Source organism: Pteropus alecto, unplaced genomic scaffold (genome assembly GCF_000325575.1).
Source record: "Pteropus alecto unplaced genomic scaffold, ASM32557v1 scaffold205, whole genome shotgun sequence".
Classification (NCBI taxonomy): domain Eukaryota; kingdom Metazoa; phylum Chordata; class Mammalia; order Chiroptera; family Pteropodidae; genus Pteropus; species Pteropus alecto.
In genome coordinates this window covers 406,317-430,653 of record NW_006436672.1, presented here as the reverse complement: position 1 = coordinate 430,653, position 24,337 = coordinate 406,317, and the positions used below count along the sequence as shown (strand labels likewise).

The window sequence follows — 24,337 nt, the reverse complement described above, 5'->3', positions numbered from 1 at the left end:
ATGGGGTTAGCTCATGTCCTGCTTCTTTGTAACTTCTACGTACAGGAATGTTCCATCTTGTGTTTTAGAGTGGAGATGGGCATGGCCATTGGTTGAGTGCCTTCCATGTGCAGACACAGTACAGGACGCTAGACTCATTCTGGCCTTTATTCCTGCTCATTAACAAACCAAGCAGCTCAAGTTCGACACCTTCCCTAAGGACTTACAGATATGTTTGGGCCTCAAACCCTCTGCAGGCCCCACTGTTGGCTACAAACAGGAGAGAGCACTGATTTTGCCCTCCCAGAGAACATTTGGCAATTTCTGAAGACATTTTTGTGTCATAGCTCCAGGGTAGAGATGTCACTGGTACCTAGTTGGTAGAAGTCAGAGGTGCTGCTAAATGTTCTCACTGCACAATAAAGACTTATCCATCCCAAAATGTCAAAGGTGCTGAGATTGAGAAACCCCAGAATAGAGGAACGTTTTTCTTACCTGCTTCAGAACTCCTAGGGGCAGCGGGTAAATTTCTCTAACCTAAGATGAATTTCTACTGAATATAGACAAAGTTTAAAGTAGCTTACATTTTTCTCTCTATTATATTTATTAAATCATGCTGTTCAGCATCGAAGGCTGGTTTATTTAGGATAGACTCATAGAAATGGAATTGCTGCATCAAATGAAGGGTAAATATTTTTGAAAGGCTCTTGCTCTATACCTATACCTATACCTATACCTGTACCGATACCGATACCTATACCGATACCTATACCGATACCGATACCCCAAATGCTTTTCAAAAAGGTGCTGCTAATTTCATGAGGGTACAAGGGCCCTTCTCCTTATATCCTTGCAAGCAATGAATATTTTAGTGTCTCTAATCTTTGTTGATTAGAAAGGTAAAAATGCTCAAAGCCTTAAAAACCCTCACTTTTTACCTATTTCCCCACTTCTTACCTCCTGCTAGCTCCCAACCCTATTCACCCTCCTAGTCTCTGCCCTCCTGGAGCAGACAAGAGAGGTTTACTCAGCACTCCACGTTTTCATATCCCCAGCCTCAGCAGACATGACTTACTGGGCATTATGGGGTTGCCTTTAGGATCCCAGGTTCAGAACAGAGTCTGCCTTCCACAGAGAAATGAGTGGAATGAAGCACAGGTATGTTTGGCTAAGGACTGAGGGCTGCCCCAAGGGGCTGGAGCTGTAGAGATCTCATGGATCTCTACCTTGATGACCCACAGTCATCCCAAGTTCCTCAAACCTGAACTCAGCTTCGTTTCCTGACCCTCTCCTCCTCTTGTGTCCCTCCTCCTGGGGAACCATGATCTGCCCCGCCATCCAAGACAGAAATCTGGGCTTACCTCTGACTCCACCGACTCCCATTCATAGAGTGCATAACTCACTCTAGGATTTAGTAATTAATAAGTTGATGAATGGCGTAGCCATTTAGCCTTCTGACTTTAATTAGGACTATGTTTTGATTGGGAGAGACAGAAGCCCATCTCCAATGACAGTAAGCGGAAAAGCCTTGTTTGGCTTGTAGAATTAAGAAGCCCACAGAGAGGTTCAAGCTACAATAGTCGGAGTCCAGAGGTTCCAAAGATGACGCTGGAGATTTCTCTTCTCTAGAACGTGTCCTGCTTCCTCCACAATGCCTTAGTGCTCTGAGAGGTGCCCCCAGCCCTGCCGGCAGCACCTGCCTTCCGTGCTCCTTCCAGCCGCCGATCCGGCCTCCCGGTCAGCCTCCTCTAGGGAATCGGACTGGCAGCGATGGTGTCCTGTGCCTTCCCTGGCATCAGTCGCTGTGTCCTGGAATATGGGACACAGAGATCAGCCAGTCTGAGTCGTGCACCCACCCGTGCAGGAGAAAGGGGCCCGGACTGATAACTGCCCATCAATAATATCACGAAACACTTTCTCAAAAGACAAAAATGTGGCACGTATTCATCACGTTGTTGTTGTCTGATAGTTTCTCTCCTCTCCGTCCTTACTGTCGCAACCCTATCACCTCACACCCGGATCGTGGCAAACTCCTCCAAACTAGTTTCTCTGTCTCCACACCCCATCCGAACCCCTAGTCCTCTCTCTGAAGCTCTTTCTCTGTGAAGACACACTTCCGGGGGGCTCTGCATGCTGCTTACAAGTCACCTCTTAGAAATATGAGTCCAAAAGACTCATATTTTCACAGACTGAGGACCAGGCCCCGAGGGCCAGCATGTCACCAGGGCAAAGGATGAGGGACAGGCCTGTCTAGACTGGGCTCTGGCCTTCTTTGTGCACCCCCTCTGTTGTCTAATTTCCCCTGGTGGCCTTGGGCAGGGCCAGCAGGTTAGGCTTGGGAATAGAGTCTGCCAAAACTGTCACCGTGTTCCTAGGATCCTGTTCACTGTGGCCTGTCCTAACGACGAGACCCCTTTGCTTTCAGCAAGAGGACTCCAGCTTGCACAACGTCATCCTGTGGCCTCCAAACCCTGGGCCTCCGCAGGTACTGGGAAGTGTGCTCTGCTCTGCATGGTCTGCTTTTCGGCCCCGTTCCCAACGCCGAGACGGTGGCAGACTTTTGGTGTGGCGTGTTTGTTTGCGTTTTTAGGCTTCCCCTCCTCCTCCTTTCATTGCTTCCTCCCGTCCACCTTAAATAAGTTGAAAAACGCAGTTGAATCTGCAATACACCTTCAGGTTTACGAAAATAACATTTCGCTGTGCCTGCCTAAGAACCGGCCAGATTGATACGCTGCGAGATGCTGAATGAGGCTTTTTTCAATGAAAGGCGGACGCGGGAGCCAGCGCTAAACTAACCCTTCCGAACTCTGCTGTTTTGGTTTCCTTTGTCCTGGAGTGAGCCTGGGTACGGGGTGGTGGCCCCATCTTTGCCGGCGGGCAAACCGATTTGTGGTAAAAAAGATTGAATTCGGGATCGATTGTGAATGTCGTTACGGACTAGCGCAGCTGGCAGAGTCCCATAGTTTTAGCTCTGCCCGAAGTGTTCACCGTCGACCGGGGAGGACGGCATTGGGGGCTGTGCACCCCCTCCATCCTGAAGAGGTCACCGAGGTCAGTGTGTGCTCGTGGAGGGGTCAGGGCGAGGCAGGGAAACGCTGCCTGCCCTGAAATCCTGTCGCACCCAGCCAGCCTCAGCGTTAGTCACGCAGTGCCACGCTCCTCGCTTTGTGAAAAGAGCCACTCACACCCGGATCATGGCAAACTCCTCTCAACTAGTTTCTCTGTCTCCCGGGAGGGGGGCAGGCCCAGGCTCAAACTAGTTTCTCATAACTGTTTGTCGTGCCAGGTGGGGACGAGACTCATCGGGGGATCACGTCATAAATTATCTAAGTGTCTAACCACGGTGCTGTACGCCTGAAACTAACATAAAATAATACTGAATGTCAGCTGTAATTGAAAAAAAAAAAAGAGCCACTTTGTCCCCAAGGGTGGCTGCCAGGTAGGTTTGCTTGGGGCTTGTGTCTCTGCATATCACACCAAGCGGTGATGTTTGAGGCTGTGAAACAGCTGAGCAGGGCCCGGGAAGCCTTTTACCCAGGTGATTCCATCCGATTCTCATCATTCTCCCGGGGGGTGGGCGGGCCCAGGCTCCTTGCTCTGGTTTTCTAAACAAGAAATAGGCTTGGAAGATTAATCACAGGTCATTTGGAGGAGCGAGCATGATGACCTTGGTGTCTGGAGGGTCACCAAGAGTGGCCCGGCCAGTGGTTTTCAAACCGGGTTCTTTCGTCCAACTTGGGGCTTTTCACAGCACTTTGCAGAAGAGCTCAAGGTCTCAGTGACAGACTTCCACGTCCTGAGGTGGCTGTGGTGTTTCATGTACTTGGTGAAGAGTTATGGAGCCCTTTGTGGTTATTCTAAGTTTAAGTTATATATACATATATGATCATTTAAAAAAAAAAAAAAAAACTTCTGAGAAGGAATCCATTATCCAGATGTTTCTGTACTTAGATTCCCAGAAAAAAAAAAAAACAAAAAACCCATTTTCAATGTTAGAAACTATGGTCAGTGCTATAAAGCAAGAAGACAGGTGCAGAGACGCCTGACCTGGCCCTGGGTGTCAGGGAAGGCTGTCCCCAGGAGCTGCAGGCTGAGCAGGACATGAACGGGGTCAGGAGGAACGAGCAGGTCATTGTCATTGTGCACACCTCCCCCAGCCCAGGCCTCATAGGGGCGGCCTCCCTGATCCTGGCTCAGTGTGTGAGAAGCAGCCCGAGGCTGAGGTTCGTTCCTGACGGTGACCTCAGAACGGGTGGCCTCAGGTTGTGGAGTTGGTTGACATCCAAGGAACAGAGTGCCAAGGACAGGAGACCCTATGCTACCTGAGCTGTCTCTGGGGTGTAGATCACTCAGAAGTGTGACTGAGCACGTTTCCGCAGGCTGAGGCTGGTTGTGGCTCCGGCACTGTGTGATCAGTATTTCGATGACACTCATAAGTATGTGCATGTGCTGCTTACACGCTTGGGGCGCCAACTTTGACATGGGGTCGTTTCTCTAGTTTCTGAGGAACCCAACATTACGACAGCATTACGACTAGTGCCGCCAAATACAGCATCTTTTAATATTCTACTGGCAGTAGGTGGGCATCTGGGATGATTTAACCGCATTTAATGAGGAAGAAATAGAGGGAAGAAACAATTAAACAACAGGAACTCGTTGTTTGTAAGAATGGAGGGCTCCTTTATTGTGATGTCTGATCTCCCAGCCCAAAGGGTTGGTGCTAATTTTCACTAGAATGATTATAAAGTTTGTGTACTATGTGGCTCCAGGTTTTGGCCAGATGCGTCTTCTGAAGAATCTGATTAACTTCTCTGGCTTTCATTTGAGATAGCCATTGGGGCTGTTAGTTAAAAAATTTTGAATCTGTTTCTTCTTTGCTTTAATAATAACTAGCAGATACGAGCATCTACCACGGTCTTTCCTTGTGCCACGTGCTTCTCGTGTATTATTTTATTTCACTTTACGAGCAATACTGTAATTATGACCCTTATTTTCCAGATATGGTACTGGAGGGGTAGAGCCCGAAGTCTTATAGCTAAATAAGTGGTAAAGCTTGACTCTTAACCAATACACATGGTTCCTGTACCCTAATTCTTGAGTCAATCCTCACGCATTTCAGGTATGATCCTGTAAAAATCACAGGACATTACAGGCCATCCTGATAAACCCGACTCTTTGAATAAAGGGATTCCTCTATTTATACAGCTTTTTCGTTTTTTGTTTTTGTTTTTTGCCGTACTGACAAAAGGTGATCCTGTCACCCGTCGAGGCAGGCGGGCCAGGGATTGTGGTCCCTGTTTTATCGATGGAGAAACAGTCTCCAAAAGGCGAAATGACTTGGGTTTTCTGAACTGGTCCAACCCTCTGTAAATTACATTCTTCTAAAACATTAAACACAAACATTAACCTCAAGCGGCGTTTTCGAAGTCTCAGAGGTTTCCCTTTCCACGCAGACTGAGGACATCAGACCACGTCCACTCTGGCCTCGGCGAGGGTCCTGCGTCCTTTTAGGGCGACTCCTACCGTCCGACCCAGACGCTTATGGGGAAGGGGGAGAGAGATCATTTACTGACTGTGTGTCTCTCGTGCATTCGCTGTACTGTAAGTCACATGAGGATGGCAATCATGTCTTATTTTTCTAATTTAATTTTTATTTGGGAATGTTTTCAGGTTTACAGAGAACTTGCAAAGATAGTACCTACTCTTCCCCCAGCTTCCCCCAAAGCCAACATCTTCCACGACGTCTTTTTAATCTTCCGTGCCACCCAGAACCCAGACTCAGCCCTTCCTAGACTTGACGCAGAATCTTCAAAACCCCACTGCCATCTCAGTTCTTCCATTTTCAAACGGAAGAGTGGCGATTCAAACCCAGCTCTCTCCGACTCCAAAGCTTGTTCATTTTTCAACCATATCACATCAGAAAACGTCCCATTGGGGGAAGCCTAACATGTTACCCTGTGGCTCCCTACCCCTTGCTGGCCTGCCAGGATGATGAACCGCTTCGATCTTTCATTTCCACATTGGAGGTGAAGAAATGGTTGGGACAATCTAGCAGAACTGCTCTGAATATTTGCCTTCCCGTGACAGGGAAGATGGGCGCCCGCACAGGACATGTGCTCCTCTTCCATATTTGGAGGCCTGGCAATTGCTTGTGAAATCCGATTCCTGACGCCATGGGGATGACCTTTGGTCTACTTCCCAGCCGTTCACCTGCAGTCACGCAGCTACCAAGCATCTCGTTCAAAGGAGTGGGCAAGATGCTCTGGCCATGATTTAACTCTGTTAATTAAGCCTCCCTATTGGCATGGCCTGTCTAGAGAGATGCAGTACATTTAAGAGGTAATGTCAGGAATTTTTTTTTTTTTTAGTGGTGAAACACTTTAGCTTTTGATAAAGTATCTTTTTCCGAACTGGCAAGTCGCTGTGTCTGTTTGAAGATTGCTTTCACATAGACACAGGGCTCAGAGTATTCCAGAGCCAAAGAAAGGCTGTTTGTTTACTCACGCAATGACAGCAAAGGGAAGATTTGAAGAAGCAGCTTGACAAGTCGGCTTGTCCTATGGAGGATTGCCAATTTTTTTCTTCCAGCCTGCTCTTTGGGAGTGAAAGGGGTAATTTTAGAAATGCATGCTGTTTCGCAGAGATGCCTGTTGACGCAACGGACCCCGAGGACTCTTGTAAGCAACAGGACTCAGTACTGTCGCTAGGATGGGGAAGCTGGAAGAGGGGACAAAAAAACACTGTAGGAAATATGGCCAACGCGAGAGCTGCAAGGGCTGAGTGCGCGTCTCCCGATTTGCAGACATGGCTACCACACGAATGGGGGAATAATCTATTTTTCATACATTCAACAAATATTTATGAAGCGCCTCTCTCCGCCAAGTGCTATTCTCGGCATCGACTCTAGGCTTCCGTTGCACATTATTCATAACTGTCCAGTTGTTTTAGTTATTTGGAGCACGCCAGGAAGATGGCAGGGATCACGGGCAGCTATTTCCACTGTCTGGCGAGGCAGCATAGATAGACGTCCAAAGCATAAGCTCCACACTGTGTGACCTTGGGCAAGTGGCTTAAGCTCTCTGTGCTAAGCGATCGTATATATACGCAAAGCAGGGTTGTTGTAAGGATTGAATGAGTTTAAATATGTAAAGCACAGCACTTGGCAACCAGGAATTATTTGTAGTCATGTTTGCTGTTATGGTCACAGCAGGAAAAGTGCTATGTAGGTGTGAATGTTGTTGTTATTGTGGAAAGAGCGCTGGACTTCGAGGCAGACGACCCAGCCGAGCCACTTTGCCCTCTGTTCCTCATCTGGAAAATGGGAAATGTTATTTTACCTGCCTGTTCAGCTCACAGGGGTTTGGTATGAATAGGGTGGACATCAGGGCGCTTTGAAGAGTGCAGTGTGTCACCCCTGGCCCCCATCCCCGCCCCTGCTGAATAGTGCTCTGGCTTTATGCTCTGTTCTAACTCATCCACATATGTCCGTGTTGGAGGGGGCTGGTGTTCTTGCAGATTAGGAGAAGGGGTGGGGCTAAAGAGGAGCTAAAAGGGGAGAAAGGTCTACCCTTTTTTCTTCTTCAGAGATGTATCCCAGCCCTCGTCACGTTTCCTTTGACTAAGGGAGTTTGGCATGTGGTCCCTTCCCCCCTCTTTAGGTAAGCAGAGATCTGTCTCCTCGCTCCATCTTGTCTGCATCTGTCTGGGTTGTGAGACCTGTCGATGTCTTTTCAGAATTACTTTAACCTTGATCATAGAATAAAGGGCTGGGGATTTATCTGTTAAATTATTTGCAGAATAATTCACTGCAGATAGCGTGGTGATTGAAAGGGAAACCCGGCTGTAGAGGTATTTGGAGCTGACACTTGCAAGACAGTCAGACACGCAGGAATTGGGTTATGATTTAAAAACTCAAGACCCGGATATGAAACTGTCACTCACTCTGTATGTGATTCTTGAGTTACCACAGCAAACATTTTCAGTCAAAAGTAGTGATTTTATATAGATGAAGAACCTTCCTCAGTCAGTCAGGAACACTTCGGAGTTTGAAGTTACGGTGATTTGAAGTTTGTACTGTCTCGGTAGTGTCCTGTGTGGGTGATTGTCATCCTGGATTCACAGATCAGGAGGCTGAGGCCCAGGGGACAGGGTGGGGACTCTCGTTACACGGCGTGGTTGACAGCAGGGAGGTCGAGCCAGCCCGGCTCGCAGTCCCTCCTAGGTGAGGCTCAGCCCCAGCTCTCTCTGCCTCCTTCAACAGCTCCACATTGAAGGGGTCGAACAGAGGTGCCTTTTCCTGGCCCTGGGTCCCTCCAGACTCTACTGCTGTGCGATCTTGACCAAAATACTTAACCTCTCCAAGCCTCAGCTCTAGGCAAGGGCATAAATAAGGTTGTTGTGAAGATTCGGTGATACAGTTTATGCCTGGCACTTAGTAAGTGCTCAGTAAACAGGAGCTATTATTATTATGCTGTTGTTGTTATTTACCCCCACATTCTGTCCTAGCAAAAGTGAGTGATTTTCTAATGGCAGGATTGTGCTAGCACTGAGATGTATGGGCCGCTGAGAGTGGAGGCATCTTTTATATTTTACCTTTGGGCACAATTGAATGAAAAGATCAGCCAACCAACCACTCAGAGAAATGCACCAAATGGAGAAAGATCTCATCTGGGCTTTTTTCTACCTGCTGGCTGCGCTCTTCCACGATAGCTAGAAACAGGCTGCCAGTAACTCTGCATCCATATGCTACGGAACCCTCTGGTTTTCTGGGGAGTCCTGTAGAAAGACCTGGCTTGACCTGCGTCTTGCGCGAACCTTGATGAGCAGGAGTATAGGGTACCATGACTGGCATTTCCATGAGAACCTCAGGGATGAAGATTTGGGTGGAAGAATTCTTTAGAATAAGACAGATCCGCCCCCAAAGGAAGCGTGTGCTGTTTCTGGGAGGGATCTGTTTCTGGTTAGGGGTCAGCCCCTTTGGGAAGACAAAATAAAAGACAACCACTGCTTTGGAAAACACGCTTGCAGTTTATAAAGCCCTTTTCTTCATTTCCAATTTGTGTATCACATTTAAATGAGCGTCATGTAAGTTTAGCTTTTGAAACATCTCGTTCCGTCCTGCGATCTGAAGTTTTCACTGTACTTTAGCATTTTCTGCATCTCGGTTTTAAAAATCAGCTAAACAGCAGACAAGCTCCTTGTGGGAGTTAAAAAAGTAGGTCCCCAACTCTCGGAGTAGTTAGGACCTCCGATGGGTGGCCCTAAGTCTCCAACGGCCCACCATCTTCTTCCTTCGATTTCCTTTCTTTCTCTCTTTTTTTTTTTTCTTTTTTTCTTCCTTTTTCTTTCTTTCTTTTTTTTTTTTTTTCGGTCAAGTTTCCAGCTGAATTCTGGTGTGAAAACCACAATCAGGGGCAGGGGGAGGAAAATGTGTTTTCCTCTAGGTGGTGCCACAAACAAATTGGATACTTTGAGATCTTGGATCAACTGTCCTCACTTTCACCAGGGAGCAGATGACCCCAAAGTGTGGTGTGGTGTCCCCAGTCCTGGTTTCTTACTGTCACAGTAATCCCACGCCGCTGGAATCACCAGGGTAACTGTGTTTCTTCTCCATTACATGAGAGCGGGGGTCACGCTTGCTTTGCTCATCACTTCGCCTCCAGGCGTAGCTCCGTGCCAGCACGTGGCATGTGCTCAGTTGGATGGTAAAGCAAACGAACATCTGACTCCTTGAAATGCTGCGGTCAGTGGCCCGTTGATAAATATTTTTGTGTTTTCGGAGACTCCTATTTGATTGTCTTTCCAATTTCTCTTTCTTCCGACTCAGAGGACGTCGTCAGCTCAGAGTCCAGGATCCCTGCCACCACTCGGGAACAGTCAGAACATAAAAAAGGAGCCGGAGAAGGCTGGAAGCACTGACCGTGGGGACTTGCCCAGGTAGGCGCCAAGTTCAGAAGACTGACACGGCCCACAGCGTGGCTGGCTCACTGCCTGCTTAGTGTTTGCTTTGCTCCATTTGCTTTGAAAAATTTACTCGAAAACCTGTGACATGTTCTTCAGTGGTTCGTAGACCTTTTGCCCAGATCTGCATGGTTGGAAAATGAACGTGTTTCTGCCCAAAGATGAAATTCATAATTATAGACTTCCATTCCGGCATCACGCCAGGTTGTGTATCTTCATCGTCAGAACTTTATAAATGATCAAGGCTACCAAGGGGCCCCTGGGGGGCATCTCCTCTGTGGCTACGGTGGGGTCTGTTGTGGGGAAGGAAGACACCTTCCTCTCCCCTTCTAGGTTCTTTCGGCTGGTCTAACAATGAAACCAACGTGAGACAGATGCACAAGAGAAAATAACCAAATTTAATTACAGATGTACACGCAGAAACCCCACACACGTGAGAGCATCAGAGACCCCCCCATACATGAGAGGTTCAAAGACGGAAGGGTAAAATGAGTTCTGTATATGGCATCCTGAGCTAAGGAATGAGGCGAGAGGCCTGGGCTTCCGAGGGGAGGAAGGTCATTGCAGGATGATAAGAAGAGCAGATGTTTGGTAATTAGATGTTTGCTCTGCCCTCTAGTTCGGTAGTAAAAAGTTATCCCTGGTAATAACTCTTGTTATGGGCAAAGCCCTCAATTTAAATTCTTCTAGGTTGTTGAGGGGGATGTGGTAAGGGAGGGCAGACGTTTCTCTTTAGCCCGAAGGGTCTTGATCACCTTTAGCTCAAAATAATCCGCATGCCAGACCGGCTTATCTTGGGGAGGCCTGTTCTGAACCCCTTCACTGTAGGCACCAGATGATCAGATAGAGAATTCACAAAACTTACTGAAGTGACCAACGCCCTTAGTCCCAGGGAGGCTGGTGGATGAATTCCAGAAATCAATGAGGCCACACTGTCACAGTAGAACCGGTCAGTGGCTCCGCACTGACCCACAGTCAGGTCTGGCTTTTCCCACTGTGGCTGTTGGGAAGATGCCCCATAGATTCTTCCCCTGTGTTCAGCACCCACAGGTCTGGGGGCATTCACAGCTGAGGGCCAGCAGATGTGAACATCTAGTCCCCAGAAAGGACATGGGCCAGGAACACTGGAGGCAATTAATAATTGCCAGTGGGTTGAGCACATGCTCTGGTTGGACAAACCCTCCCAAACTATTGCAGCCCAGCCTCCGGGAGGGTATAGTTACAGGCCTTAAAGGGATGAATGACTAGGAGCTCAAAGGAACAACAGACCGTGAAACTTTGAGTCCCCAGTGCTTTGCAATAAGCTTTTCATCTTAAGAGTTTAAGCAACATTTGCTGCTTCGACTTTTAACTATGGAAGGTCATGGGTGAGTAAGAGCTACCCCTTGTGGCAAGAATTTCCATGCCTGGCTGGCATTTTCTAGGTGGCCCCAGCTGTGCCAGTTCCAGAGGAGACACTTTGAACCTCTTGGAATGAACGTTAAGATTTCTTTAGGGAAACTGGGAATCGGATGGGGAAGGATCACAGGGTGTGCCTTGAGCAGCACTTTCGACCTCTGTTCGACTTTCACAAACTTTATATCGGGTAACTGGACAGAGGTTTTAATATTTAGTTCTGACGAGACCAGATGACTGGTCCGAATTGATCATGAAACTGATGGGTGGATTCATCTTTTCTGGAATTCTACGCAAGGGAAGTCACTGCTGGCCGAGACCCGAGGTCTAGCTATTCCCTCCTCGTCTTTGTGAGGTTCCGGGGTCTTTTAAGAGGCTCGGAAGTTGTTTGGGCCTGTGTCACAGCTGGCCTGAAGAGTAAGGGCAGCTCAAAGGTCTTTCGTTTCTTGTTCCTCAGCTTTAGTCAATTATTATTTTTCCCTTGAAGAATGGCCTCTTGCCGGCATGCAAATTAAGCATAAAAGAGGTGCCTTCCTAGAGTGAGCCCAAAGGAGCAACTTCCTGTTCACAATTAAAAACGTGATTCTCCTCCACAAATGTAAGAATGTCTATTGTGCCTGGCCCTGGGCTAACTAACTCAGAAACTGTGAAGAGGTGTCGGGGCTCCAGCTCTCCAGGGTTACGATGCGTCTGTTGGGGAGTCAGGAGGTTTATAGGAAGAGAGAAGGAACACGGGGTTCCCCCCGTGAGCTATTTCAGTGGCACATGCCACCCTAGCATCCACGATCATGACAACAATAGCATTTAACGTTTATTTTGCAGATGGGCACCAGATACTATGCCAAATGCGCTATATGCTCAAAATAAAATATTCTTTTCGTTCAATCAGTTCACTTCGGATTCTGAGTCCTTGCTCTGCCAGGCTAGTAGGAATGCCCATATCAGCCATCCTTGAGCCCTCATCTCTTGACCTGGTTGTGGTATGTTAGGGCCATTAACCATCTCCTCCCTGTCACCACGGAGATGCCCACTGGTCCAGGCCACTCTGTCCATCGGGTCCTGTGACTGTGCTGCTTTCATGCCACACGTAGCACATGGGACTCTTAGGTAGGACCAGGAACCCTATGGCCATTCCCTTGGCTACCGGGTGCTCACTCCCCCTCTGTGCTCATTTCCCGCGCCCGGCCCCCAGCCCCGCTGGAGGGGACTCGGTCAGGAAGCAGGAGGGACTCTCAGCCGTTCCCCACTTTCTAAGACTTTTTCCTGCTCTCTTCTCATCCTCAAATACATTTGCATTCTCCTCTTGCCTCACCGTAAACCAGCATTTTCTTTTCAAAGAATATATTATAGGTTTTTACAAAAGATGGGAGGAGCCATTGACCTCAAAATGTTTCTGTTTTTACTTGTAAAAACTCGAGAGAGAAAACACAGAAAGGACTGCAGAGGGTCCCGCTGAACCCGGAGTCAGGGGGAGACTCTAGGCGGAAAGGCATGCGTCAATATTGCCAATGCGGTCCCTCTGCACAGGAGTTCGCCCCTCTACAGATGGGGATACCCAGGCTTGGGGTGCCTTCACCTATGCCCTACTGGTTGAAAGTCCATTGTTTCCCCCTCGGAGGCTCCTCCTTCTGAACTGCACAAGAATGGGGTTTGTTTACGTCTCCTCAAAGGGGTGTAAATTCTTCATCCGAATAGGGCGTCCCATCAGTTTAACTGCCTTGCTTTCTGTTTGCCACACGGTGTCGCTGTTGTAACTTAGCCCTGCATTGGCCAAATCCCGGTAGAGGCTGGGCGGTGCCTCCCAGACGCCTATCTGTGCTCATGATCCCGCCCTCCTGGGACGAAGCTTACCCCCCAGAATGCACCTCCAACTGCTGAGCATCGTGCACCCCCGGGCACAGCGGCCCTGGATACCTGCGTCTGGACTGGTTCCAGGTCCACCGCCCGTGGGAACCCCCTTTTCTTACAGGGGTACTGACAACCGGGCAGCCTTTTCCTTTGAAAAACCTCCCAAACCCAATGGATCTTATCCTGCGACCTTTCCCTAGACGATGGAGCTATTAGGTTGCACCAGAGGAAATTACCATTTCTGTAGGTAAACAGTTGTGGGATAGTAGTGATTCCTGTGCTTGAACTTAGCACTTGCTCATTCTTCCAAGGAAGGCTACAGGCAATATTTCAGAGATGACTGACTTTTCTCAGGGAATGACCCTAAGTGACTCCTATGTGCATTTCTGGCAGCTTTGTCACTGAAGCGAGGGAGCAGAGTCTTGATGAAATCCATCGGTGCTCACCAGCCACAGGCATCAGGACCACCTACCAGGCTGGTTAAAACACAGATCACTGGGCCTCTCCAGAGATTCTGAATGGGCAGGCCGAGGGCAAGGCCTGAGAGTTAGCATTTCTAACACGGTCCCAGGTGACACAGATGCCACCGGTCCAGGGACCATGCTTGAGAACTGCTGTGTTATGCCACACAGCTAGGGGAGGGACACAGGCTTAGTGCTGTTGGCGTTTAGAAGAAGCCTTCTCTGATGGCTGGATGGTACAAGGAGATGAGAGTCTCTTGGCAAGGATGGGGGGACTTAAACTAAAGGGGACCGTTCTAGAGGCCATTCCAGGTAGGGGCAGAATTCCTGAACTGGATTTCTCTATGGCTAAGCAGGAAGTGAGCCAAGACCACGTGGTGGACGTTCACTGAAAACAAGCTTGGAGAAGTGGGGCCCGTTTGAGAACTTGGAGGTCAGGTGAGAGGTTGAGAATTATCCCGCGGGTAACAGGAAGTGGGGAGATGCTTTGTGGCTGGGTTGTTTGTACTTAAACAAAGGTTTAGGCATGCAAGGAAAGAGCGCAGAGATGAATTTAGGGGCTCACTAGTGCAGTGGAGGGGGGAGGCTGGAAGGGCAGTAAGGGATGGCCTTGCAGTCGAGGGGTGGTGGCCAGGAAGCAGTCCCCAGGCTGTTCTCAGACAGGTCAGTTCGTGGTCATGCTCCTGCATCTGTGACTTCAGGACTCTGTTTAAGAGCATGAGAACAGATCGGGGTGGGGGCGCAGGATCATAAATGAACCCAGACTGGCAGTGTTTTCCAGTCTCCCGGGTCGTAAGATGTACCCGGCTCTCGGTTAAATATACAGATTGCTAGGCCCCATCCTAGTCTTTCTGAATCGGAATCACTAGGTGTGGAGCCTGATATCTGTGTGTTTAATAAGTACCCTGGGGGATTCTCACGAACAGGGAGATCTGTGACATGGTGACTTTTTGTAAGGTCTACCTCCATTTGAGAAGCACTGATGGTCGGAACGAGGTGGTATTAGAACGGAGTGTTGAATGACGATAATGAGCCAGAGCAAGAAGCGCCAGACTGGGAACACGTAGTGCCCAGGGCCAAAGGTGGGAATGAATTTGGTGTGTCAGAGAAACAGGAGAATGATGAGGTAGCAAGAAAAGGGGGTGGGGGAGTGGGGGGAGAGGCGGGGAGCAAGGCAGGGACAAGATCTGCCAGGCTAGGACCTATCCACTGGATTAACTTACTGCAATAAAAGTCTTTTTTTTTTTGGCCAAAAAAAAAGGCCGTGGAGAGAAATTCAAATTTAGGTGACTTGAGGTGACTTTTGTTCTAAGAGCACATCTGGTCCCTGTGTGGAGAATGCGGCGGGGTGAGGCTGGGGGCCAGGAGGCCAGAGAAGAGGCCACTGCAGGATGCGGGCAGGACGTAGGGTGCCTGGAACTAGGGCTTTCTCAACTTGACTTCATTATCTTCCTGTCCCCACCCCACCAGACTGAGGGTTTGTAGACAATTTATTCCTAATCGCCTACCCCTCCCCAAGAAATCCGGTGCCACAGATGTATTGTATCTGTTTTACGTTTTGTTGTCTTCCGAGGACCACAAACCGTCTTAATAGCTCAGGTTTTCCACTTCCCAGGAGCTGATTTTCAGTCCCCCCGACCCCACCCGGGGATGACACTGGCCCGTGAGGATGCACGGACCGAGGTGATAACAGTGAAATGGAGAGACACGCTCAGCTTTCAATATTTTGGATATTTTTAGAGCTAGAGGTGCCAGGACTTGCTGATGGATTTAGAAGGAAGGAAAGAAGAATCGAGAAAGATTCCGGAAAATTTTGGCTTCAGCAATTGAGTAAATGGGCCATTTGCTGAGATATGAAAAACTAGTCAGGTATATTTGCTGAGTTCCAGGGTCCAGGAGGAAATCCTATTGGTACCAGGTGGATGTGGCAAGACTGTGTCGAATATCACAAAGCCTGTCTCACTGTGGGAAACTTAGGGTAGCTGCCATCTTTGAGAGAAAAGCGGGTTCTCTCAAAGTAGAGGGGACAGCTCGTTTCCTGCTATACACCTGTGATATTGTGATTCGTAAGAAATAAGTATTTGGTCTTTGTCCCTGTTCCTGGCACAGAGCTCTTAAAACCCTTGGAATTATCCAACGGATGAGAGCAGTAAAGGTATCTTTTGTGATGTTAATGAGCTGACTCTTGGGAATCACCTAAGGCTGGTTGCCAGGGCAGCCAATCTTGTGATTTGGAGGGCTGGAACCTACAGCCCTATCCCCAGACCTCTGGGCTGAGAATAGGGGTTTGGAGGTTGAATTGATTACCAATGGCCAATGATTTTAATCAAGCCTATGTAATGAAACCTCCATAAAAACCCTAAAGGGGAGAGTTTGGAGAGCTTCTGGGTTGCTGAGCAGGTGGAGATGCCAGAAGGGGGTGGCTTCAGAAAAGGCGTGAGGCTCTGTGCCCTTTTTCCATACCTTGCCCTGAGCATCTCTTCCATCTGGCTGTTGTTTTGTTATATCATTGTATAATAAGCTGGCAATCTAGGAAGTAAAACATTTCCCTGAGTTCTGTGAGCCACTCTAGCAAATTTACTGAACCCAAGGAGGGGTCTGCGGGAACCTCTGATTTTTAGCCAGTTGGTCAACAGTACAGGTGACAACCTGAACTTGCAATTGACATCTGAAGTGTGTGTGTCGGGGAGACAATCTTGTGGGACTGAGCCCTTAACCTGTGGGATCTGACACTATTCTCTAGGTAAATAGTGTCAAACAGAGTCGAATTACAGGACACCCAGCTGGTGACAGAATTGCTTGGTGTGGGGAGAAAAACGCCCACACATTGGAGTTGTTGGTACAGAATCTTAACACCCAGCACCTTGAGCGCCTGACCGTACCTCATCCTTTTTGTGGGGGCGACGGGGAGAGGTGTCTTAATCCATTTCAAAAACATGGACCCATCAACAAAACAGGCCACGCTCTGAGCTTTAGGCCAGAGGTACAAAGATGAAGGGGACACGTTGACCCAGTTGTAGAGACAGGCAGGTAAACAAATAATTCTAGAATAAGCTAAATGCTATAGGCAGGCTCTATGGGAGCACAGGGCAGGAGGGTGGCCGGCTCCACTGAAGGAAGAACCATTATTCAGACTAGATAACTTTGCAGCTGTGTCTTCAAAACAGAGTAGAAGTCAGGGCTTGTGGGGGAAAGAAGATGATTCCAGGCAGAGGGAACAGCTTTAAAAATTATGGATCCGCAGAAAACAGAATTTAGGAAGGACTAGACTTACCAGCCTCCCAAATAGGAAATTTCAGAACTCCTTCAAATTTGGGAGATAGGACATGTAGTCTATTTATTAAGTTCAACCTCTTGGCTTTTTCAAAAATACAAACCTACTTAGAACAAAAAAATCCATGGTGTTTGGGTAGCAGCAGATTAGGGAAGGAAGTAAGATGGTTAAACAAACACACGAAATCGTGAACTTCAGATGAAAGGCATATTTTTAATGTGCCTCGCCTCCCACCATCATTCGCGGGCTAAATCTGCCTGATGCTGGGCACCGAACCCAGGACAGAAACCATCCCTTCACCCAGCCGCTCAGTGTGGGCGAGTACGGTGACCTGAGGGGCTGGCTATGTGAGGGAACCCAGGCCCAGAGAGGTCAAGGAACCTGCCCCAGGTCACACAGGCAGGACATGCCACAGTGCAGCTAGAATCCAGCTTGGTAAGATGCCACCCGAGGCCAGGCTCAGAGGCATCCTGAGCTCTCATAGGTGTCTGAAAATACCTGTGTCATGGTCTCCATAACTAGAAAGCACCACCCCGCCACCACCACCCCCATTCCTGAAAATTTAATTCCCCTCGAAACAAGGTCAGATTTCAGACCCAGAAAACAGAAAAATCAAAAAGATCTGATGATGCCTTTTAGGAGGAGCGAGCGGCTGGGGCCAGCTCTTACTGACCTGAGCCCTGAGTGTTCTAAGCGCGAGCGTTTGCTTCCTCCCAAAGAAACTTTTGTGAAGACCCGGATCTATTCACAAGCTCCTGCCAAGGCAGGGTGTGTCCCCAGAGCTGGGCTCGCAGCCTCCCCGTCCTGTCCTGCTTCTGACTCATTATTTATCTCTGGCAGGAAGTAAACACTGAGAGGAGAGTAGGAGGGAGTGAAGGAGTGAGCTCCTAGACTCTGACACGGGCTGGAAAAGAAGGTCATGTGCTGAATGAGGTGTGAGGTGTGTGTCTGCTTTCTGCCCATCTGCTTTCAACAAAGCATTTAAGAAGAGGAGTAATTTTCCATTAAATGAGACAATACCCACTTATCGTAACAGCTTGGAAAATAGAGGGAAGGAGAGGGGGAACGGATCACCAATTCTCCCACCATCTACAGACAACTGTTCTTAAACAGTAATGTGTTCCCCTCAGACATTTCTTTTTTCTAGTTCTTTCTTGATTGTGAGATAAGCGATTTGTGTCTATACATATATAATTATATATCTTTATAAAACATTTCAGTAATATATATTGTACTATGTTTTATATAAAATGTATGTAATTAATAGACTATTAAATAATTAATAGACTTTAAATAATTAATGGACTATTTTTTAGAGCAGTTTCAGGTTTACAGAAAAATGAACAGTCCAGAGAGTTGCCTTATAGTCCTCCCTCCTCCAAATACAGTTTCCTGTATTATTAAGATTTTACATCAGTGTGATGCATTTGTTACAACTAATGATCCAATACTGATACATTATTATTAACTAAAAGTTATAGTTTGCATTAAGGTTTACACTTTGTGTTGTGCGTCCCGTGGGTTTGACAAACGCCTAATGCTGGGTATCCACCATTATAATACCATACAGGTAGTTTCACTGTCTTACAACTCTCCTGTGCTTTACCTGTTGGTACCTCTCGCCCTCCCCTACCAACCCCTGGCAACCTCTGATCTTTTTACCGTCTCCATGGTTTCTATTTTTTTCTATTACCTTTTTTTATTGCTATAAAATAAAGACTGTAAGATTATTAATCTGAGAGCTTGATGAATGTTTACACTCCTGTACACCTGTGTAATCACACTCAGATCTAGACGCGGATCATTTCCATCATCCCAGAACATTCTCTCATGCCCCTCCCAGTCAATAGCCCCGCCCGAGAATAATAAACATTCTGACTTCACCTGCCATGGAGTAGTTTTGTCAGTTCCTGAACTTCATCTAATTGGGATTAAACAATATATGTACTTTGTTATCCGATTTCTTTTATACACGGCTCCTTGTTGATTTTTTAAATTATTTTTTATTATGGTAAAAAACTACATAATATAATGTATACCATCTTAACCAATTCTAAGTACAGTTTAGTAGTGTTAAGTATATTCACATTGTTGCACAACCAATATTTCTATAGTTTCTTAAGGTAGAAGCTGAGGTCATCGACTTGAGACCTTTTAAAATCTTTTTTAATATAGATGTTTTAGCTTATTAAAAGTCACTCTAAGTCCTGCATCTGACACATTTTGGTATTTGTGTCTTCATTTTCATTTGGTTCAAATACTTTCTAATTTTCTTTTTAATATCTTCTTTGACTCATGGGCTATTTAGAAGTATATTATCTAGTTTCCAAATAGTTGGAGATTTTCCAGGTATCTATTATTGATATCTAATTTAATTCTATTGTTTTCAGATAATTACTTTGAATAATTTGAATCTTTTTGAAGTTATTGAGGCTTTTTTATGTGTAGAATATGGTCTGTTTTGTACGTGTTCCATCTGCACTTAAAAAGAACATATCTTCTGCCGCTATTGGATAGTGTTTAATAAATGTCAATTAGGTCACATTGGTTGATAGCGTTTCAGTCTTCTGTATCTGTACTGATAGTCTATCAATGTGTCCAGCTGATTATTGAGAAAGGGGTGTGGAACTATATCCGTTATAATTGTGGATTTGTTCATTTCTCCTTTTATCCATGTTTCTTCATCTATTTTGAGACCCTGTTATTAGATAAACTTTTAGGCTGTTCATGTCCTCGTGATGAATCAAACTCTTATCATTATAATGACCTTCTTTATGCCTGAAATCTACTTTCTCTGATATAATATAACATGACACAACAGCTTTCTTTTGATCAGTGTGTTCATGGTTTATTCCCTGCCCTCCCCCCACCCCCCGCACCCTGCAGTCTTTTACTCTTAACTGGTTTGTGCTTTTTAAGCGTAATTTGAAGCACCTTTCTTGCAGATAGCATATGGTTGGATGTTGCTTTTTCAATCTATTCTGAATATCTCTGCATTTGTTTATAACATCTACGTTTAATGTGATTATTAATATGGTTGGATTAAGTCTACAACTTATTATTTGTTTTCTCTACTTCTTTTTTATTCCCTATTTTCTCTCTCTTTTTTTTTTTGCCTTTTGGAAAAATTCATCATATTTATGATTCTACTTTATCTCCCTTTTGACTTATTAGCTACAACTCTTTGTGTTATTTTAGGTTGTACATTGGAATCAATAATGTACATCTTTAATGTATCACAATCTATTGTCAAGCAATAGTGTATCATCTCATTTATAATAGAAGTGTCGTACAACAGCGTACCAACATTTCTCCCCATTTGGACTTTGTGCAATTGTTGTCACACATTTTTTTTCTACGTGTGTTAGAAATCTCACAATTTATGTTATTTTTGCTTTATAGAGCCAATTACCTCTGAAAAGATTTAAATAATAAGGAAAAAAGCTTTATATTTACCTGCATAATTTCTATTTCTGGTGTTCTTTATTTTTTTGCATCGGTTCTGATTGCCATCTGGTATTATTTTCTTTCGGCTTGAAGGGTTTCCTTCAACATTTCTTGAAGTATAAGTCTGCTGGTGATTGATTCTTTGTGTATATCTGAAAAAAATCTTTATTTCACCTGTGTTTGGAAAGATATCTTTACTGGAAAAAGAGTTCTTGAGAGGCAGGTTTTGTTTTTCTGTTCCTCTTTTGAAGATATTGCCCCATTGTATTTCTAGCTTGCATTTTTCCAACTTAAAAAAAAAAAATCTGATATTGCCCTTATTTTCATTCTTCTGTCTTTTTTATTTTTGGCTGCTTTTAATATTTTTCTTTTTTTTTCTTACTGGTTTTAAACCATTTGGTTTATGATAGGCCTTGATGTAAGTTTCTTCTTGTTTCTTGTGCTTAGATTTAGATTCTTGGATCTGTGGGTTTCTAGTTTACGTCATATTTGGAAATTTTTCAGCCATTATTTCCTCGAATAGTTTTTTAATCCCTTCCTCCTCTGGGGACTGTAATGACACATGTATTCAGTTGCTTGACGTTGTCCCGCAGCCGCTAATGCTCTGCTCTTTTTTATTTTTCCAGTCTTTTTTTTCTCTATGTTTCGTTTTGGAGTGTTTCCGTTGCTATGTCTTTAAGTTCACTAATCTTTTTTCTCAGTAATGACGAATCTATTATTAATCCCACCTAGTGTATTTTTCATTTTAGACGTCGAAGTTTTCATCTCTAGACATTTGATTTGGGTCTTTTTTATACCTTCCATGTCTGCGCTTAACATGCCCCTTCTTTCTCCAGCCTCCTGAGCACGTGGCATACAGTTAAGCATAGTTTTTTAACAGTCCTTGAGTACTAATTCTATTATCTGCATAATTTCTGGATCGGCTTTGAATAATCGAGTTTTCTTCTCATTGTGGGTTGTATTTTCCTGCTTCTTCGCATGCCAGACACTGGACTTTATGCTTCTGGATTCTGGATGTTTTTGAATTTCTATAAATATTCTCGAACTTGGTTCTGGGGTGCAGTTAAGTTATTTGGAACAGCTTAATTCTTTTGGGTTTTGCTTTTAAGCTTTGAGAGGCGGAACCAGAGCAGTGCGTAGTCTAGGGTTAATTTTCACCACTCTTGAGGCCAGACGCTTCTTAGTTCTCTTACAAACGTCCCATGAATTATGAGGTCTGGCTGGTGCGGATGGGAACTACTCCTAGCCCTGCGTTAGCTTCGAGAATTCTTCCCTATAAACCTTTTTCGGCGGCTTGCTCCTAGACTCAGGGGTTTTCCATGCGAACACATGCCGACCAGTACTTGGCACCCTTCGGAGTTCTCTCTTCATCCGGTTTCTCTTCTCTTTCCTCTTCCTTGGGTCGAGCTGCCTGGGTCTCCCTAGATGCCCAGCTCCATCTCCTCAAGTCAGGGGACTGTCAGGTTCCAGCTGGGTCCTCCCTCCCTGAGCCACTTCTTCCAGGCTTTGCATGGGCAGTAGCACGGCCTACTCTGCTGCTTTCTGTCTCCGGGGGTCGCTGGCCTTTATTTCCCAGGTCCCCTGTAGAAGCCAGTGCCCCATAAGTTCAACCCCTGTTGTAGTTCATAATTTTTTAGATGACACTTTTCAACCAGACTTCCTGAAAACATCGGAAAGCCAGCCTATCAAATTTCTATTGCTGGTTTTCAGTGCAAATGCAGCAAAACACCTGGCATTTATTTGGGGACAGGTGAGAAGACCCTTCTAGAAAAAAAGAGAGAGAGAAGATGCCACAGGCAAGAGCTGTTTTCCTTTTCGAGAGCAGCTTGTATCGCAGACACTAGCAGTCTCTTGTCTTTTATGAGCTCAGATGCCAACTTTGACAGCAGTTAATCTTCCCCAACTCATCACTGCAGCTGTGTGAGCGCTGGGAGGGAGGTTGGGATCGTTCTTTATGTCTTTAACGTTGAACCAGCTTGGCCCCTGGTCATGTGGACTCATTTACTCCGCCTCTCCATCCCACCCCCCTTTAGGTCAGTGGGATCAAAGAAAGGCATGTCTCAGTGAAATAGGACTTATTCTAAAAAGAAACGCTTAATCACATTTACTAGCTCAGTACACGTCCGCTCAGTCTCACATAGGTGACACTGATGACGTCTTATTGTTCAGAGGATGGACCAAATTTTCTGAAAGATTTTTTAGTCATCGAAGGAAGATTCCATCATGTTCCCTATATTGTACTGTGTTGACTAAGGCAGGAAAACGATTTTAATACAGGCTAGGAGTCTTATCAAGAAGGATATAACAAGTATGTCAACTGTAATTGAAAAAACGCATTAAATTGTATAATATAAATACGAGCAATAAATTGTCTATTATATTTCAATAAAGACAGAAAAAAAGGGAGCCATAAAATTTTTTTAAAAAAGGACATAACAAATATGTTTACCACTATTTCTTATTTCTTGACATCAAAACAAAAGAAAAATGCTTCTATAATTCAAGCACACAAGCAAAGCTGTCATTTGCATTTTTCCGTAGATAACTAGTAGGATTTAACTTAAAATTAAGGAACTATTAATACTCAGGTAAACATTCTATCAAATTCCTTGATTTGGTCTTATTAGAGTTTTAAAGATCTTTAGAACAAAGAGGGATGTCTTCTCTAATGGAACAGTAGTTTTATATTTGGTATTTGATCATTAAGAAACATCCAAATGATCAGAAGTAATTATGTTAGACATGCATTTAATTGAGTTGGTGTCCTGTTGGGACAGTGTCTACGTACATTCGAAGGACACTGAGACAGGAGTGAGACATGGTGAGATGCAGGGAGCATTTGCGAGCCACAGCCCAGCGGCACCTTCCAGCAACCGGTCTGGGAACTGCGACACTGGGCCATTCTGCTGCCTTTTAGGACCCCACAGGAGGGTTGCTGAACAACTTTTTAGAAGACAGTTTTTAAGTTTTTAAATTTTCTGTGGATTCCAGTGCCTGTTCTCTTCCCCCACTCTGCTGGATAATGGATTCTCACGAGTGGACCGACACCTTGACCCTCGAGTCATGTAAAAGCTCACGTGGCAAAGTGCAGACTGAACGTTAAGGATACTTTGGGGTTTTGTCCACTACACACACGCACATACACACCCTTCTCTCAGTATTTTTGAGGGGCTACCCGTTTTCCTTTCATCTATTGCTCGGGTTGCTCAGGCATCGTGGCCTTTGCCTTTTCTATCCTAGAATGAATGTAGAAAAGAGTTATAACTGGAGTAAAAATAGAAAGCTAAGTGTGATTGGCTGCCAAGGTCAGCGGGCGTCTGTGCAGGGGGCATTGTTGGGACTGGTTAGGGCCGTGCGTCTGGGTGGGACCTAATCTGCTGGGACCCCGGTTCCCAGGAGGAGCCTTTCTGCGTGAAACGCCACGTCACGGCTGTGAAGGCAAGGCAGTTTTCATTGTATTAACATGAGAATTCTTTCGTCTGCACGGACCACTTAGAAGGTACATTACTTTTCCAAAGTTTCTGGAACAGGCGGTGCATCCTACAGTGCAGCTCCTCAACAAGCCCTCCGTCCACTCGTGCTTTCCTAGTCGGTGTTTGCTACGTGCCAGGCACTGGGGAGAGACCATTGAAAAGCTACAAGACGCAGCCTCCATTATGCTCCAGTGAGGGAAATGGTCATCAGTCAGTGTTGATGGCAGCTGGGACTAGTGCCATCACTAGGTGGGCCCGTGACAAGAGATCTGATCCAAGAAGCCAGGTCAGGGACACTTCACAGGGAAGTAAAGATTGGGGCTGAGGAGGAGGGGGAGGACCTGAGGCTCTAGGCAGATGCAGGATGGAGAGCTGCGTGTGGGATGGTGGGGGCAGGAAATGTAGGCTGGGCCACAGCTGATAGCAAAGTGAGGCCATCAGAGAGCCCCCTGCCCCTGCTCCCCCCCATCCCCCCCCACCCCCCCACCCCCCCCCCCCGG

The 24,337-nt window shown here is 46.1% G+C and overlaps 1 protein-coding gene across 6 annotated transcripts in view; it reads left to right on the top strand.

The window, feature by feature from the left end:
• TACC2 (transforming acidic coiled-coil containing protein 2) overlaps positions 1–24,337 on the top strand; it is a 172,206-nt gene that overhangs the window by 8,258 nt on the left and 139,611 nt on the right. For all 6 annotated transcript variants that reach the window (XM_025047958.1, XM_025047960.1, XM_025047957.1 and 3 more), the window contains exon 3: positions 9,806–9,915. In XM_025047958.1, coding sequence (XP_024903726.1) covers positions 9,806–9,915 — 110 coding nt within the window. The remainder of the gene's footprint in view (positions 1–9,805; positions 9,916–24,337) is intronic.